General features: G+C 49.0%; 1 protein-coding gene and 1 long non-coding RNA gene across 7 annotated transcripts in view; one reads left to right on the plus strand and one right to left on the minus strand.

The window, feature by feature from the left end:
• The window catches only part of RFX2 (regulatory factor X2), an 89,949-nt gene that overhangs the window by 34,256 nt on the left and 36,673 nt on the right, over positions 1–19,020 (plus strand). For 4 of the 6 annotated variants that reach the window (XM_036120678.2, XM_036120674.2, XM_036120677.2 and 1 more), the window contains exons 2-4: positions 14,862–14,974; positions 16,704–16,793; positions 18,808–18,878. In XM_036120678.2, coding sequence (XP_035976571.2) covers positions 14,870–14,974; positions 16,704–16,793; positions 18,808–18,878 — 266 coding nt within the window. In that variant the 5' untranslated portion in view covers positions 14,862–14,869. Of the gene's footprint in view, positions 1–7,170; positions 7,457–14,703; positions 14,763–14,861; positions 14,975–16,703; positions 16,794–18,807; positions 18,879–19,020 lie in introns of those variants that run through there. The other 2 variants (XM_078056886.1, XM_078056890.1) reach the window with 2 other exon arrangements.
• LOC144379267 (uncharacterized) lies at positions 15,778–18,850 on the minus strand. The gene is made up of 2 exons (XR_013441974.1): positions 18,793–18,850; positions 15,778–16,932 (listed from the first exon to the last, which is right to left on the minus strand). It is a non-coding gene; the product is annotated as an uncharacterized LOC144379267 (long non-coding RNA).

Consider the following 19,020-nt stretch of genomic DNA (forward strand, 5'->3'; position numbering starts at 1 on the left):
GGGAGCTCCAAAGGCTTGGTTTTCTTGAGGACTGGCTGGTCCAGGAGCCAAACGTGCACAACGGGGAGAGAGGAAGCAGAACCCAGAGCAGCGAGCGTGGAGAATGGCTTGGTTAGTCTAGAAATACCAGGTTTAGCGAGGACGTGGCGTTAGACCAGTGGTTCTCAAAGGGGGTGACTCTGACCCTCAGGGAACACTGGGGGGTGTCATGTTTGGTTGTTGTGACTGAGGAGCGGGTGCTCCAGGCATGGAGTAGGTGGGGCCAGGGATGCTGCTCCCCCATCCCCACAGTGCCCCGGGACACCCCACAGAGAACAGTCTGGCCCCAAATGTCTGGACTGGGGAGGGGGAGAAATGGTGGTTCAGAGCAGGGCTTCTTAAACTTTAGTGTGCATACAAATCTCCTGGGAATTTGGGTTGAAATGCAGGTTATAGTTTATGAGCAGTTCCAGAAAAGGCAAAGCCATGCATCTCACCCCCTGCTGACTTTGTCCCTTCGGGGGCATTTGGTTTTCACAACTGGGGGTGCTCCTGGCATCAAGCAGGTGGAAGCCAGGATGCTGCTCAGCCCCCCACAGGGCCCTGGACAGCCCCCCACAGCCAAAAATGACCCAGCTTCAGCGACCACAGGGCCGAGACCGGGGAGCCTGCACGAGATGCCGGGGGACTGGATGGCAGGGGGATGGCAGGTTTTAATCGCTGTGCACAGTGCTACTTGGGTCCAGTCGGAAGCTGCTGGTGGCGGCCCCGTGCTCCCTAACCCAGCCGTCCTCCTGCTCTAGCTATCATGGGGGTGGGGGGTTCTCTGAGGGCCTTGGCCCTCTCCAGGCTAGCCTCAGCCGCCCTGTTCTGCAGCGTCACATCCACCCCGTCCTGGCAGGCGCCGTCGGCCCTGTCCTCACCATCGCGGGGACGCCAGTCCCAGCCTCCGGTGGCCCTCCATGCCAGAATGGCCGCCAGCCACCTTCTCACTGCCGGTCGGGACCACTGTAACCACGCCGGCCACCCTCGATTCTGCAGAGACGTGTATTTGGCACGGGCTGCACGGCCCCGTGGCCCGCACTCAGGCCCTCGGTCCCGCAGGCCTGGGCTCGGAGCCCGGCACATAGCGTTCCACTTGGATCGAACTGGGGGTGCCCGAGGGCTTGGGTAACCATCCCATTTAAACACTGCCCCCAAAGTGAGAGGAAGCCTGGCTTTCTCCATGGAGTGCCTGCGGAAGTGTATACAAAGCAGAGGCAGGGTGGGGAGGGCTCAGAGGACTGAGCGTGCCCGAGGGGACAGGGCGCGTGGACAGAGGAGCGTGTGAGGTTGGAAGAGGGCTGAGAGGCACGTGGACAGCAAGATGGACAGCAGATGGCCTCGGTCTCCAGGGGCGGGGAACATGCCCAGCTGGGCAGGGGGGCTAGATGGAGGGAAGAGTGTCGACGGGGCCATTATCGACAAGTCCCTTCCGGTTAGTGAGTGGCATAAACTTTGACCTCTCTGAGTCTCAGTCTGTCTGTTGTTGTTTCTAAAATGAGGGTGATAGGCTCAGTCGGTGGAGTGTGGGACTCTTGATCTCGGGGTTGTGAGTTCGAGCCCCATGTTGGAGGTAGAGATGACCTAAATAAAAACATTTTTAAAAATAAAAATAAAATGAGGATGATAACAGACTTGCTTCCTGAAGAGTTAAGAAAGGTCCCACGTGTAGCCTGCTTTGCCCAGAGTCTGGGGTACAATTAATGCTGAATTGCATTGCTGGCTTCTGCCACTGCAGATGTCCTTGGGGTTCTCGCTCCTCTCACTCCTTCCCACTAGGTCGTATTTTATTTATCAGGCACCAGCCGGGGTCCAACCCCTCACTGCACTTCATCCTCCCCACCCCTTTGTCAGATAAGGAAACTGAGGCCATAGCCACGGCCACAGCGAGTGACAGAACTAAGATCTGAACTCAGTTGTGTCCGAGTCCACAGTCTCTGCCCGTTCGGTGTGCCAGCCACCTTAGTATCTGTTCCGAACTTGTGTCTGCTGTATTTATGTGATGAAGGCTGCTGGGTCTTTTCCGTGATGGAGCGGAGACGCAATGGCGGGCAGGGAAATAGGAAGGGAGCCAGGTGGCGGTTCCTGGGATGCGCTCCACAGAGCAGGGCTCTCAGACTAGCTCTGAGTAGACAGCCTTCATGTCAGAAGGTCTGGATCATCCAGAGCAGGCTGAGCTGCCTCGTGAGTGTGGAGGGCACTCCTGGAACCATCTGATGCACCATACTCAACCTTCTCAAGGACCCCAGACCCTTGTCACCGGAATGTTCTGCATACCACCCACCCTCTCAGTAGTGAGACTCCCGGTAGTCCTTGATTTAGAACATGCAGTGCTCCAGAATGCGAGGAGGAGGCAGGGGTCGCCCTGGGTCACTGGGAGGTGGTCCCCAGAGGAGACATCAGGGCTGGGTCACCACTTAGACGTGGCCTGGCAGCCAAGGGAGATGCCCAGTGACTTGAACTAGTCCAGTGGCTTAGGAAACACAGAAGCAGCAGCAAGTTTGAGGGAAAGAAGTTGCTGTTTGGATTTGTTAGAGACCAAGTCTGGTGGCATTTAAGTGATTACAGATAAGCAGTGGAATGGGGTTGCCTGCCAAAAGCATATTCGCTGGGTGAAAATGTTGGTGAAGGCTGGGTGGTTTTTTAATTCACGTTTCCCTCCTGAATCCATGACATTGTAAGTGGCAACTAAAATCAGACCACATGTGAGCCGAGGTAACCATACCTTTGTTTGGACAGTTTTTTAAAGTAATAGTCAAATCATGTCTCTTTAAGAGGAAAGTAAGTGGGCGTTGCCCCATTACGATGGGGCGAAAGGCCGCTGTCCCTTGAGATCAGAGTAGCCTGTCCCACCGAGGAGACAGGAGGAGGACAGGATCCTGCAGCTTCAGGGGACCTCACCCCCCACGTCCTGGCTGGAGCCCTGCAGACGGCCAACTTCCAGGGCTCAGGCCTGCTCCTCTGCTGGAGAGCAAGTGAACACTTGGCCACTGAGAAGAAAACAGGAACGGAAGCCCAGTTCTAACCAACAGAAAAAGGAATTTGAATTCTGTAGATACTTTATTCCAGAGTAGCTCGGAGCCAGCTCCGAACCTTCCAAGTCCATTGCTGCAAAAGGAAAAAAAAAGTGAAAAATTAAGGAATGACAGGGCACCCAGATGGCTTCGGCAAAGAGGGAATAATGGGCCACCCTTGCTGGAAGTTGAGACTTGATGCTCCTAGAAACGGTGGGTAGGCTTTCCAGGGCCCGGCCTTTTCAGCCTCTAATTCCAGCTCCCGTCGGGCAGACTGCAATGCCCTCTGTTATCCTTCCTCACCTGCCTGCACGTCCCTTTCACTCAACGCCCGTCTGTCCAGCTCATTTCTCAGACATTGCACCCCAGTTAGAGCGGGGGCTCTCAGTTGGGGCAATCCTGTCCCCCGCGGGACATTCACCAGTGTCTGGAGACTCCGGGCAAAGGGAGGTTCCTGGCGTGCGGTGGGTGGGGGCAAGGAGGAGATGGACTTTAGTTCTCCAAACATACGAGTCTCCTCTCAGTGCCTGGCGCTGAGCAGGGCTATCCTGAGGGCCAAGCCCCAGCCCCAGGCCAGCAGGCACAGTGCAGACAGAATCTAAAGCTCACATCACCTGCTCCGTAGACCTTGCACTCAAAGGGAAGGGGATCCAAGAGAAGCAAATGGACATGATTTTTCTGGTCACCATAATGCCACTTGGAATGTCAGCGCAAGCATCCGGGCAGACGCCAGGGTTTGGGACAACTGGTACTCTCTGAGCGCGTTCTGGACTTGTTGCTTCTTGTTCATGGGGAAAATAGGAATTGCTTTCTCGGAGGCCAAGGGAGCCTGGTGCCATCCAGGTGCTGCCCTGCGCCAGGAGAACATGAACCACTAGCTTTGAGGAGGCCATGCGTCTCTCCCCAAAGGAAAAGGAAAAGGCCATATGTCTCCCCAAAGCGGAAGTTAACTGGCCAATCAGAATGAAGGGAACTAAAACCCGCTGTGCTTGCTCTTTGCTCCTTACGGAGAAGATGACAAGATGTTTTCTAAATACCATGAGACCTATGTAAGGCAGGTGACCCCTCCGCTTGGCATATGGAGGAACAGGAATAGAAATGAGATTGCTTCAGGTCGCGGTGAGTCAGCGCCCGGCCAGGAGCAGGGCCCAGAACTGCCCTCAGCTTTTTCTGCGTTTCCTTTCCTGTCATTACTGGTTACTAGGCAACCGGAGTATTTTCCTGTAAACAGAAGCCTCTTCCCTTTGTGCCCGGGGCAGATCCATTCATCGGGTGTGATCCCCGCCCGTTGCCCCTCACTTACACTGGGGGAGGGGGGAACCTCGCACAGGCTCCCCCTGCTGAGTGTCCCGAGCAGCGTCCCCGGGTCCACTGTGCCTTCTCCACAATCCAGTGAGGCCTCGCTTGCCCACTTTATTCCTCAAGTGTGTCTTCATTTGGGACCAGATGGCCAATGAAACGTGCTAGGCTTACAAACAACACACTGGGTGTGTTTCTGAGCTCCAGGAGCTTGAGACCAACCTTGCCAAGCTGGGCAATGGCTCGTATTCGAGGCCTCTCTCCTTTTTATTGGCCATCCTGAGGCCCCAGTCGAGAGTGGCCACAGATGAAGGGAGTCAGGGAAAGAATGCTCAGGCCCCAGCCTTGTGCAGAGAAACAGGAGAGCGGACAAATGAAGCTGATCGAGCAAGCAGGAAAGATAGTCACTGAATGATTCCCACCCAGTTCCTGTTGAAGTTCAAGTTCAGAGCAGAAGCGCAGACCCGCACATAGACCTACGAGAGTGTGTCTAGGGCGTCTCGGGACTGCCGTCAATGAGGAGCCTGAGCAGCAGAATTTAGGGATTCCCAAACTTCCCGCTGAATGTGGCTGGTTGGTGCCCTTATCTGCGGGGCCACCCTCTCGCTTCCCCTACTGGCTGGCCCCTGTTCTGCCAGGTGGAGGGGTCACTCAGATCCAGCCTCACACTTTCTAGAGGGACCACCTGACCTACTGTTTTCATCTCCAAGGGCTGCTAGCATAGCAAACCAGAGCTTGTGGAGGAAGGCAGTGATAAAATATGCTGGCACGTACCCTTTGGGGCTGAAAACTGATTGCCAGGTGGGTTTTTTATTTAACTTTTTGGTATGGAAAATTCAAACATCTACAAAATCAACACACAGTATAATGAACCGGGTGCAGCTGTCACCAGGCTATACACTTACCATCACTCTGCCATCTTGTGCCACTTACACCCACACACCCCCACCCTCCACTCCATGATTATATTTTTACACCGTTTTTCAGGTTAAAATTTACATACCGTAGATGCACAAATCTTGACTGTCTAATATTGACAAATGGGTATTCCATGGAATGCACACCCTGTTCTCATGGAGAGAAATCTACAATTTCTCATCTCCTCTCCTGATGTGGGCATTTGGGTTTTTGCACTTTTTGGCTGTTGTGAATAAAACTGCTGTAAACCTGTGTGTACAGGGATTTTTTTTTTTTTGTAGACGTGTTTCCATATTTCCTGGATGAACACCTCGGAGAGGAGTTCTGGGCTAAAGGGTGGGCTTAACTTTCTACAAAACTGTCAAACCTTTTTTCTGACATGATTGTATCATTTTACATTCCCACAAGCGTGTGAGAGATACGATTTCTCCCTGTGCTCACAACACTGGTTGTTACAAGACTCTTATTTTAGCCATTCTAGCGAGGGTTTACTGGTATCTCATTGTGGTTTTAATTTGCATTTCCCTAGTGACTAACACTGTTGAGCACCATTTCATATACTTGTTGGGCATCTGGGTATCTTTGTGAAGAGGCTGTTAAAGTCTTTTGCCCATTAGGTTGTCTTTTTATTATTAAATTGTAGTAGCTTTTTACATATTGTGGATAAAAGCCTTTTGTCAGATACATGTTTTGCAAATATTTTTTGCAAAGCCCAGACTGTGGCTTACTGATTTGTGTGATGTTGTTAAGAAGTTTATTTATTTAGGGGCTCCTGGGTGGCTCAGTCAGTTAAGCATCTACTTTTGGCTCAGGTCGTGATCCCAGAGTCCTGGGATCGAGCCCCGAGTCTGGCTCTGTGCTCAGCAGGGAGTCAGCATCTCCCTCTCCCTCTGCTTCTCCCCCTGCTTGTGCTCTCTCTCTTTCTCTTGCTCTGCTCCCTCTCTCAAATAAATGAATAAAATCTTTTTTTAAAGCTTATTTATTTATTTTTAAAGTAATCTCTATACCTGACATGGGGCTCAAACTAATGACCCCAAGATCAAGAGTCACATGCTCCTCCAACTAAGCCAGCCAGGCGCCCCTGATTTGTGTTCTTGAAGTCTTTTAATGAACAGAAGTTTTCAGTTTTCACAAATCTAACTTATCAAGTTCTTTGGTCATACTTATTACTTTCTGCATTCTGTCTAAGAAACTCTTGCCTATGCCCCTATGTTTTGTCTTAGAAGTTTTATAGTTTTAGTTTTTATGAGTAAGTCTATGATCTAATTTAAAATCATTTTTGTGTGTGGTATAGGATAGGGATTGAAGTTCATTTGTTTTCTTCTTCCCGTGTGGATATATCATTTATTTAAACAACTTTCCTTTCTCTGTTGAGTTGCTTTGACACCTTTGTCAAAAATCATTTGAGGAGGAAAGGAGCTGGGGCTTCATTAGGGAAAAAAAGCAGTTGAAAATGTAAGTATGGGTTATTAGTTTTATATTGCTGGCTTTGATTTATTAATATTTTGTATCATTTTTGCATACATGTTCATGAGAGATAATGGTCTAAATACTTCTCTTGTAATATCTTTATCAAGTTTTGGCATCAGGGTTTTGATGACCTCCTAAAATGAGTGAAGTATTCCTTTCTGTATTTCCTGATGAAATTTGTGTATTAATTCCTTTTTCAGTGTTTTATACATTTAACAGTGAAAGGCTCTGTGCCTGAAGTTCTCTTTGTAAGGAGGCTTCCAATAACATACTCAATTTCTTTGCTAATATGGCATTCACATTTTCTATTTCATCTTGTGTCAGTTTTTGTATGTTGTGTTTTTCCCCAAAAACTGTTCATTTGATCTAAGTTGGTGAATTTATTGGCTAAAGCTGTTCATAAGAGTTCCTTGTGATTTTGGTTTCTATAAGATTTGTAATGGTGTATCTCATTTCATTTTTTATATTGGCAATTTGGGTTTTTTTTTTCTTTCTCTTACCAGTCTTTTATAGGGAGTTGTCAATCTTTTTTCTAAGACTTTATCTTTTTTATTTTTATTTTTATATTTTTTTAAGATTTTATTTATTTATTTGACACAGAGAGAGAGAGCACAAGCAGGCAGAGGGAGAAACAGGCTCCTGGCTGAGCAAGGAGCCCGATGTGGGACCCAATCCCAGGACCCCAGGATCACGACCTGAGCCGAAGGCAGACGCTTAACAACTGAGCCACCCAGGTGCCCCAGACTTTATCTTTTTTAGAGCAGTTTTAGGCTCACAGCAAAATTGAAAGGAAGGTACAGAGATTTTCTGTGTACTCTCTGCCCTCACACATGCCTAGCCTCCCCCTTTATCAACATACCCCACCAGAGTGGTGCATTTGTAGATGAGACTTGCACTGACATGACACATCTTCATCACCAAAAGTCCATAATTGACATCGGGGTTCCCTCCTAATGTTGTACATTCTCTGGGTTTGGACAGATGTATAATGACATGTGTCCACCATTACAGTATCACACCGAGTAATTTCTCTACCCTAAAAATCCTCTGTGCTCCACCGATTCATCCCTCCTTCCCCTTAAACCTCTGGCAACCACTGATCTTTTTACCCTCTCCATAGTTTTTCCTTTTCCAGAATTGTTGTATTGTTAGAATCATACAGCACATATGGATTTACTCTTACTTAATAGGATGAATTTATGTTTCCTCCATGTCTTTTCATGGCTTTTATAGCTCATTTCTTTTTCAAAGAAATTTCAGTTTGGGGGAAATTTTGGTTCTGTTCATTTTCTCCATGGTTTGTGGAGTTTTATTTCTTTTTTATTATTATTATTTCCTTTTTTCTGCTTAAGTTTAGTTTGCTTGTCTTTTTATAGCTTCCTAAGGCTGAAAACTTAAATGATTGATTTTTAAACCATTCTTTCTAATTTGTTTATAAAGCTAAACATTTCCCTCTAAGCACTGCTTTAGATACATCCCTAAATTTTGATATATGGTGTTTTCATTATTATTCAGTTCAAAATATTTTCTAATTTCTTTTATGGTTTATTCTTTGCCTATGGGTTATTTTAGAGGTGCATTTTAAATTTTCTAAATATTTAGCATTTTTCTAGACATCTTACTGACCTCTAATTTATTCTCTTGTCAAAATACATATATGCTCTGTATAATTCAATCTTTTGAAACGTATTGAGACTTGTTTTGTGGCCCAGAATATGACCCATCTTAGTGAATATTCCTTGTACATTTGAAAAGAACGTGCAGGTTTGGGTTGTTGTGCTCTATAAATGTCAGATCACTGTGGTTGATAGTGTTACCCAGATAAATCCTTCCTGGTGTTTTTGTTTAGTTTCTATCAAAATTACTGAGAGAAGAGTGTCTAAAATCTCTAACTGTGACTCTTTATCTATTTTTTCCTTTAGTTTAGTTCTGTTAATTTTTTCTTTGTGTATTTTGAAGCTATACTACTAGGTGCATACACTTCTATAATGATTATGTCATTATCAATTTATCAGGATGGAATGTCCCTCCCTCATTATTTCTAGTAGTATTCCTTGTCTTGAAGGAATTTTGTCTCATTATTATAGCCACTCGAGCTTAATTAGAGTTTGCATGGTATATCTTTTTCCATTCTATTACTTTCCACCCATGTGTGCCTTTGTATTTAATGAGTGTTTCAGGGTGCCTTGGTGGCTCAGTCGGTTGAGCATCCAACTCTTGGTTTCAGTTCAGGTCATGATTTCAGGGTCATGGGATCGAGCCCCACATGGGGCTCTGTGATCAGTGTGGAGTCCGCTTGGGATTCTCCCCTTCCCTCTCTCTCTGCCCTCTACCCCAGCCCTGTCCCCCCACCCCCCACCGTCGCTTGCATGCACTCCCTCTCTCTTTCAAATAAATAAATAAAATCTTTCAAAAAATTAAAAATAAAAAGAGGGTTTCTTTTAAAAAAGCAGCATATCATGGGATCTTGGTTTGTTTTTTTTTAATTGAGGCTGACCATTTCTGTCTTTTCATTCAAAAGTTTAATCTTTTTATACTTAATGTAATAATTAATGTATCTGAATTTAGGAAAGCCATTTTGCTATTTGTTTCATCTGGATTTTGTTCCTTTGTTCTTCATTAGCTGCCTTTTTTGAGGACAAATGTGTTTAGCATTTCATTTACTTGTAACTTCATTAATTTTTAAGCTATGTTTTGGGGTTTTATTTATTTTTTTTTTAGAGATTACCTTAGGGATTACATAATGTATCTTTAATTTATCACAAATAAGACTACTACATGTTGTAAAATACAAGAACCTTGCATGTCTAATTCCATTTACCCCTCCCCATTCCTTCGTGCTATTATTGTTGTATAGATTACTGCTACATATGTTATAAAAACACACAATAGAGTGTTATAATTTTTTGTAAATAGATGTATTTTAAAGAAATTAAGAGAAGAGAAGGGAAAAAATACAGTATTTTGTAATTACCCACATATTTATAATTTCAAGTGATCTTTATTCCTTCTTGCAGATCCAAGTTTACCATCTGGTGTTATTTCCCTTCACCCTGAAGAACTTGCTTTTGTGTTTCTCATAGTGTAGGCAACAAAATTTCTCAAGTTTTGTTTATCATAAAATGTCTTTGTCCCACCTTTCTTTTAAGAATAGTTTTGCTGGATATAGAATTCTAGGTTGACAGCTTTCCCCCAGCACTTTAAATATGTCATCCCATTGTCTTCTGGTCACCGTTGTCACTGATGGAAGTCAGTTATCATCCATGCTACTGTTCCTTTTAATATAATATGTAGTTTTTCTCTGGCTGCTTTCAAGATTTTCTTTTTCTTTTTTTAATTTTAGCAGTTTAAATATGACACATCTAAGTTAGTTTCCTTTGTATTTATCATTCTTGGGCTTTGTTGAAATTCTTGGATCTGGAAGTTGATGTCTTTCACCAAATTTAAGAGATATCTTTTTCCTCTCCCATTCTCTCCTTTTCTCCTGGGACTTCAGTTATATATATGTTAGATTGCATATTCTGTTCATTTTTCTCCAATTTTTCCCCTCTTAGTTCTTCAGATTGGGTTCCATTGATCTCTCTTCAAGTTCACTAACTCTTCCTTCTGCCATTTCTAATCAGCTGTTAAGTGTAGTCGGTGAAATTTCCATTTTAGTTATTGCACTTTTCAGCTCCAGAATTTCTACTTATTTTTTTAATAATTTGTCCTCCCCCATTGGGATTCCTGTATGTTCATTTATTGTGCATATAACTTCCTTTAAGTTCTTGGACATATTTTTAGTAGCTGCTTTATCTGTACCACCTGAATTATCATTGTTTGGTTATAATTGACTCCTCCCTTCTTTTTCTTGGGTATGGGTCGTAGCTATTTCTTCTCCTAGTTCATGGTCTTTATTGGGTCCTGGCTATCATGAATGCTATGTTGTAGAATTTCTGGATTCTGTTGTGTTCCCTCTGCTAGTGTTTATCTTGGCTGGACTCAAACCCTGCCCCTCATGCAAATATATCTTTTTCAGCAGCAGCTGAAATCTCCTCTAAGTTTGTTCATCTTTGAGCTGCTGGTTTTTTCCCAAACCCCTGGTGTCTTCCCCACACAAGTGTAGGTTAGTCAGTTGGCCAAAGATTTGGATAGACTCTAGGCAGATCTGGGGGCTTTCCCCCTCTGTGGCTCTCTCTCTTCCAGGACTTCCCCCTAATATTCTGAACTGTCTTCTCTCACACTTCAAAACAACCAGATTGCTGCTTTCTGCCACCTAAGCATTCATGGACTGGGGCATGCCCCTGGCAAAAATTCGGAATCACTGGTCTGACTGTGACAGAGGTCTTTCAAGGGTGGACTCCTGGGCAATGTCTGCCTGCTTTGATCACCCCCCAATGTCTTTAAATAGGGGTGTGTGTGTGTGTGTAAGTGTTGTGTGTTTTAATATTTTGTCAAGATTTTTTAACTGTTGTCTGCAGGAGGGTTAGTCCAGCCAGTCTGCTCCACCTTTACTGAAAGCCAGTGCTGTTGCATACCTCTTAATAAACAATTTTTTAAAAAACCTTAACTTTGATGTGTTAGGAGTCCTTGATGAACGGACCCAAATAAAAAGAAATTCAGAGAAACAAAATTCAGGAAACTGGACCAGCTTATATGCAACGTATGACCTTGGTTATCTTAGATGGGTAGGGAAGGATTTCATGCCCTCGACATATTGGAGCAGCCAGGCTGGCCCACATGGGTCTGTCATCTGTCTCTGAAGCTGACATTAAGGGATGTGTTCAGGGCGAGTAGAACAGTCAGTCTCAAAAGGTCATTACATTTCCCAGAATAGTCCTACACATCCTTAAAATAACGAGGTAGATTGTAAATGTCCTGGAACTTTATGTAGACTCTCACTATCTGAAACACTATATATCATTTTGTATAATTCGGTATGGGCTGTAATACTAAGGAGACACTGAAGTATTTATTCATTTGGTAAATATTTATCAACTGCCCGGGTTGTGCACTGAAGCACTACCCAGAAGCCATTGCACGAGATGCTTTTGTCCCAGCTGTGCTGCTCATCATATGGATGCCTGCATGAGGTCCCTGGGGCTGCCATTCAAAGTACCACAGACTGGGTGGCTTGGAACAACTGAAACTTGTCCTCTCACGGTTCTGGAGACCAGAAGGTGTCGGCGGGCTGTGCTCCCTCTAGGGAAAGATCCTTTCTGCCTCCTCCAGTTTCTGGTGGCCCCAGCCATCTTGGCTTCCTTGGCGTGTTGCTGCATCCCACCCTTTCTGCCTCCATCATCACGTGGCCTTCTTCCCCGCATGTCCCATTCTGTCTGTTACAAGAACACAGTCCTTGGATTTCGGGCCCACCCTACTCCAGTATGACCTCTTCTTGATCCTTACCTTGATCATCTCTACGAAGACACTCTTCCCAGAGAAGGTCACATTCAGAGCTTCTGAGTGGCCATGAGTTGTGGGGGTCACTGTTCAACCCACTACAACTCCCCAGAGTGACTTGTCCCTTGTGCCCAAACTCCTGTCTTCAGTTTCAAGGGCTGTACCTGGCTCCTGAGGTTCCAGGATTTGGTGATTTTATTTGTGACTTTATAACCTTCAGGAGCACTGCTGTCATTTCAGACCAGATGATAATTCCATTTGTCTTTAAATGCCGGCAGCTTCATCCTCCTAACAGTTTGGGTCATCCCTTGTGGCCCCTCCAGTTCTGTCATGTTGGGGAGATGTGGCCACAAGGACTCCGCACTAGATCCAGGGTCCCTGGACCTCAAGGTTTTGATCCAGACAGTAACATTTTTCTACCCATCTTCCAAACCCACATCACTTCAAAAAACGCAAATTATACGAACCAAGGACCAGCAACTGTGGTCTACAGGCCAAACCTGGCCTGTCACCTTTTTTTTCTTCTAAATGAAGTCTTATTAGAACACAACCAGGATCATTCTGTGTGTGTGTGTGTGAGCAATGGCCACTCTTGTGCCAGGACAGCAAAGTCTAGTAGTTGTAATAGGACCAGATGTACCCAAAAGTCTCTGGTCCTTGGCAGAAAAGCTTTGGCGACCCTTGGCCTAAACACCGTGCACTAAACAGTGTGACAAACAGCACATGGCAAACAGTGTGTTAAACTAGGAAACACATTTGTGTGAAAACCTGGCATGATCTTGAATAACTTGCATTCTGGAAGTTGCGTTCTGGCCACAGTGAGCCGAGCATGGGCTCACTGTCGAGCCTCACGCTCTCACGGGCTCCCCTGGTTTTAATAAGACTTAGACTTTGGAGCACTATTATTTCTGCCTGCGAACAAGGAACTGGCCTCTGAGTCAGCTTTCCCATTCTGTGACCAGTGGATTCTCTCCACAAAGAGCCCTAGTCCAGCGATTTCCTCCCACTACCACCGAAGTGACCCACTTCCTGGCTTCAGATTGGAACAAAGTGGTGTGTGGGGTGCAGATGACTGGTTCCAACGTTGGGGAAAATTGTAAATAAGACCTCGATTAAGCAACTTCCTACAGAATAATTCCAAAGGTCAGGGAATTATTGGGAAGGCAGAGAGTTGGAGACCCAGAAAATACACATTGGAAATTCTCCATCTCCTCCTTCCCTAAAAGAGAAGAAAGTGGGGGATGCCAGTCACCGCGTGCCTCTGAGGACATCTAGTGGTAAGGACTGAGTCAGGGACCCGGGAACCTGCCACAGGCGCAGGCAACACATCCACGGATCCGTCCCGTGGCTCTCAGGGTACCAAGGGCTTTGGGAGGGGAATGGGCTGAGTCCTAGAATATTCCTCGTCGGTGAAGATGGGGTTAAGCCAACACTCAGAGATAAACACCCACACACTGCTCTCTGCTTTCTTCCCTCGTTGTTAGAGGTGGGAGTTCCTGGGCTGCGGAAGCATGTGTAACCTTCTGGCAGTCCGTCCCGGGCACTGCGGGGCGTGGTGTGTGCCGTGCTGCTCAGGGCTCCCCATGAAGCAGAAGTGGGGAGACTCCACTTAACAGCTGGGGGGACGTGCACAGGACGGGGGTGCACCTGCCCACAGAGCCACCCCCTCTCTGCAGTTCGCATATTTAACAGCTTCTCAAATGCCAAGAGCAGCCGGTTCTTAAAGAGTGAAGACCGTTTGCCCTTGAGCATTTTCATGGAATGATTTTTTTGTATCAGCTGCCACGTTGTCCTGGTATGAAGTGAGTCTTTTGGGGGCGCCTGCGTGTCTCAGTCGGTTATGCTTCTGCCTTCCGCTCAGGTCATGATCTCAGGGTCCTCGGATGGAGCCCTGCGTCAGGCTCCCTGCACGGCGGGGAGTCTGCTTCTCCCTCTCCCTCTGCCACTCCCCCTGCTTTTGCTCTCTCTCTCTCTCTCTCTCTCAAATAAATAAATCTTTAAAAAAATGAAATGAGTCTTTCTGTATAGAATTTTTAAACTACCTATTTGAAAGATATATGCATCTGGCTGCAAAGAAATACACTTTTATGCTTTCTCATCGGCAAGGATCTCTAGGAACAGAAGGCAGCACTTCTATCCAGCCCAAGATAAAATGCTTCTTTACTTCCACTGTGTATCGCCTTTTTCCTCCCTTGGACAGTGTCTGGAGATATTTTTGGTTGTCATCACGGCAGGGCGGGGCGGGGAGAGCGGCGCTCTGGGCACCTGATGAGCAGAGGTCAGGGATGCCGGGGTCCACATGAAGAACGATCCGGCCCTGGTGGTCCCCAATGCTGAGGGGGAGAAACCCTGCTCTAGGAGAACGCCCTTGTTGTTTGGGGTACAGTAGCTCCCCAGATGGCAAGCATCCATCAAGAGCTTGTGATTTGCTGGATAAATGAGTAAACAGTTGTCTGAGCCCTGGGAAGTCGTTCAGCCGGATCAGCCTGGCCAGGGGAGAAGCAGTTAGTCGTCCCAGCCGGCCATTGAGAAGTGCCTGCAGAGCTGAGTTTTGGTTTTATATTGGGAAAAACATTTCCTGCCCCACCCCCTCTCTTTCTAGGAGCAGCTGGGCCCCCGTTTCCCTGTCCTCCTTACACATTTGAATTTTGAAGACTGTAGGTAATAACCACTCGCTGATCTTGTGCGTGTCTGATGTTGCCTCTTGGGGTTTCGTGATGGCAACCCTGCTCCACTCAACCTCTCTCCACCTTTCTTTAGAACTGAGCATGCAGAATTCAGAGGGTGGATCCGATTCGCCAGCTTCTGTGACTCTGTGTCCGTCAGCGGCAGCCCAGGCCCCCGCGGCCCCGCCGGTACCGGCCTCCCCGCAGGTAACAGACCAGCGCACCTGCTGCTCGGGGAAAACCTGCGTGGCCGGTGCAGGGGCGGGGGGCACATCCTCTTAGGTTTTGAAAAACACCCGAGTCAGCAGAGAGAGCTTTCCCAAATTAACATGTCAGTCGCTATTTGTTGAAAAGGTCCCACCAAGGACTCAAGGATACAAACACGAAAAGAAACCAACTTAGTCTCTTCCTCTCGTTTAATGGAAGTTTTCTCGTACCTGGGAATTAACCCTGTTACCCAGGAAAACTTTATGGATAAGGCAAAAGATCGGTTAGAATTCTAGCATTAGAATGGATATATTCTTTAAAATTTGCAGAGAGAGGGGCTCCTGGGTGGCTCAGTCAGTTAAGCGGCTGCTTTCGGCTCAGGTCATGATCCCAGGGTCCTGAGATCGAGCCCCACATCAGGCTCCCTGCTGAGCGGGGAGCCTGCTTCTCCCTCTCCCTCTGCCTGCCTGCCGCTCGCCTTGCTTGTGCTCTCTCTCTCACTATCTGTCTCTGTGTCAAATAAATAAATAAAAAGTCTTTTAAAAAAAAAAATCTCTAAAATTTGCAGAGAGACTTTCCACATGAAGGCTCCTGACTTCCAGGTTTCTGCCATGGATGGAAATACATCATAGACACAAACATAAAATTAGTGACATAAGATCACACAAAGCTGAGGGCAGTGGAACAGACTGGAAGCTTGGAGGCGTGTGCAGAGGCCCACTGTGGCTGTGTGACCCCCCCACGAGCCGTATTCCAGAAGTTAGAAGCATGACAGAATTGATGAAGCTGAAAACGCCCCTTCATTCAGCAAAAACAAAAAGGCAGACCTCAGAGAGCTTTATTCATTTTAGAAAGGACAATCAGACTTGTTTAGCTTCTATTTCTTACAAATACAGCAGCCCCCGCGTGGGCCTTGCAAGCCCCTCCCAGGGTGCCAAGGGGGCATGATCAGATTCAGTGGTAGCCTAATTGATTTGTTTCCCTGCCCGCTTGAAGCTGACCCTTCAGCCCTCCATCCCCTGGCTGTCTGGTGCCAGGGGCCCACCTCCAGGGGCGCACCATGGCCACGGTGTCCCTCCCCAGTTCCAGGCGTTCCATCCCTGCTAGAGACGCATCCAGTCCCCCCAGGTGTCTCCTCTGCTCCTCGCGCAGAGACTTCCTGCTGCTTACTTGGGGCTCTCCCTTTCTGGAAAGCTGCAAGCACTCATGCTCACGGGCCGCCCTGCCTTCCCTCAACAGTGGGTGCCTCGCTCCTTGCCAGAGAGAGGCATTCCTGCCGCCTCACTTAGCCGGGTGTGCGCCTCCCGCTTCACCTCCCCGCGCAGCGCCCTCCGGCCCAGCTTCCCACCACGGCGGCCCTGTTCTGCCACCAGCCCCAGCTTGGTGCCAGGGACGGGGGAGGGTGGCGTGGACAGCTGTCTAGAGGGTCCTTCTTTTCACCCGGCCTCTCAGCTTGGTGCCAGGGACAGCCCACGTCACCTTGCAGAACAGACCCCAGGGAGGGAGAGCTGCTGGGGGCAGGTGAAGGTGCGTGTGCTGGTGCACGTGAACGAGTGTGTGTGTGTGTGCGTGCGCGTGCGCGCACACTGTCCTGTCCTCCTATCAGTCCTGCTTATGTGTCTGTCAGGTGACAGTGGGGAAGGTAGCGGTGCTCTGGTTGTAATCTGTGTTTGTTTTAAGGGCTAAACTCTGACTAAAGTCTAAACGTCCTTCTCTCCTTCCCTTTCAGAGGGTGTTGGTCCAGGCAGCGGGCTCGGCTCCCAAAGGGGCCCAGATGCAGCCACTCTCCCTCCCCAGGGTCCAACAGGTGCCACAGCAGGTAACCACAGCACAGGGGACATGGGACACGGTAGCCCTTAGCGATCTGCAGCCCTCTCTGAACGAGGCATCCTTTCCTCTTGTTGCCGTTCCTTGGTCTTTAGTATCTTCAGTTCTTGACCAGAAGGTTCTTTCGGAAGCTATGTTTAAAAAAAAAAAAAAGAATCTTTTACTGCAGAGAGTTTGCAACAGGCCAAGGACGCTCACGATCTTTCATTCATCCAGAAACTCAGCATTCGGGGTGCAAGCCAGCACCTCGCTAGAGCACTGGGGTACCGAGGTGGACACGCAGACAGAGAAGCCCAGCGTCTGGGTTGAAGGAACGTGGAACGTGCTGGGGAAGCAAGTGCCGTACCCTCAGACCAACGCCATGACCAGGAAGTGCTTCTTGTGAAATCCAGTGATCCCGGAACAGAGCTTCAGAGCGAGCACTCCCCAGGCACACAGCTGCACAGATGAGCAGCTCGACAGAGTCCGGGGGACCTAGAGCAGCGGGGGGCAGACCTTTTCTGGAAGAGGCCAAACAGCACATGTGTCGGCTTGGCGGGCTAGCGGCCCCCAACACCACTGCTGACCTCTGCCTCTGTCTTGAGAAAGCGGCCGTGGATGGACGCGGCGGGGCGTGGCTGTGTGCCCGGAAAACTTCATTTGCAGAAAGAGGCAGGCCAGATTTGGCCCGAGGGCTGGAGTTTGCGGACTTGAGCTCTGTAACACGCTGAATTAAAGTCAGTGCAGGCTCTGGGAACGGGGACAGACGGCACACCCCTCTGCCCAGGGGGTTCCGGCTTAGATTGCTGGTGTGTTTAGAGGCGCTTGTCTGGAGGCAACTGGGGCAGGTTTCGGGGTCATGGGAGAGAAGCAAAGGCTTCTGGCAGGCCCAGCAGGGAACCAGCGGTTCTGTCTCAGCTCCTTGAGGGAGACACGAGCAGTGTCATGATTCCAGAAGCTTCCTCTCTGTGGGGCCGGGCCCGCCCCAGCCTTTCTCTCTGGGCAGCTTGGACTTGCAGAGTGACTTCTGCATCTCCCCCAGCCCCCTAAGGCACAGCCCACCCCCAGCATGTTAGTCCCCGGAACCTTCTCGGGCATGCTCGCTATTCCAGGGGCTTGTGTGTGTGCATCGTGCACCGCGTTGGGTTGTCCTAGGAGGTGGGAATCAGCCCCATCCTGCCGCTCCACGAAAAGGCTTAGAGAGAGGCCACGATGAAACCCAGCCCCTGATTCTGTCACCCCAAAAGGAGGTTGGATGAGGCGTCCGTTGTTTCCCTCTGTGGTGAGGGTGTAAGGTTCTGCGCGCGGAGCTCGGGCTTCCACCACCCGGGCCAGCGCCCCTGTCTGCTGAGATGCTGAACTGACGTGGCCACAGGTGAAGGCAGGGGCGTGGCGGGCCGAGGCTGGCGGCTTCCCAGTGCCCCTCTCCACCTCCCACTCCATTCTGCTCAGACTGAAGGTCTCCCCGGTGTGCCTCCCAGGACCCCCGCCCCTCTGGGGAGGGGTGCCAGGGCCACCCAAAGGGGACGTCAGGGAGGCCATGTAGAGTATGACCAGCTCGAGCCCTCTGCCCTGCAGGGGGTGAGGGGTGTCCGACCCCCCAAGGTCACGTTCTGTCTACAGCTCTGGCTTCTCCTGTCCAGCGGGACCCACCCCTCTGCCCAGTGGCTGGCGGGTGGCAGGGACCGACCGACCCAGCTCTGCTCTGCAGCTTTGCTCCGAGCTGCGAGCTGGGTTCCCCCCGACCCGCCACAGAATGGGGGCCGCCCACCTCGCTCCCCTCGGGCTCCGCAGCGGAAACAAGCCACCGCGCCCAGAAAATGCAGCAGAGCTGTGGATCGGCAGCAGCTCCATTCCCGTGGGGCCTTTTGGTGACCAGTTCCCCTGGTTTCTTGGTTGAAGCGCCGGCTGGGGAGGGAAATCTGACACGTAGGAGTCAGTGTTCGCAAAAGGCACGAGCAGACGCGGCCAGCCGGCCCCTCCAGGAGCCCGCTGTGCCTCACGCCACGTACCTGTTGTCGTTCCAGGTGCAGCACGTGTACCCCCCGCAGGTGCAGTACGTGGAAGGCGCAGACGCCGTCTACACGAATGGAGCCTTGTACGTGGGTCGCCTCTCCCCTCAGAAGGGCCCTCCTCGCAGACAAGCGTGGGCCGCGTCAGGAACCTTCTCTCACGACTCCCCCCACCCCTTCCCATTTGGGGCTGTGTGTGTGGAAACTTCTCCTCCTCCTCCTTTGGGT

Source organism: Halichoerus grypus, chromosome 1, assembly GCF_964656455.1.
Source record: "Halichoerus grypus chromosome 1, mHalGry1.hap1.1, whole genome shotgun sequence".
NCBI classification, from domain to species: domain Eukaryota; kingdom Metazoa; phylum Chordata; class Mammalia; order Carnivora; family Phocidae; genus Halichoerus; species Halichoerus grypus.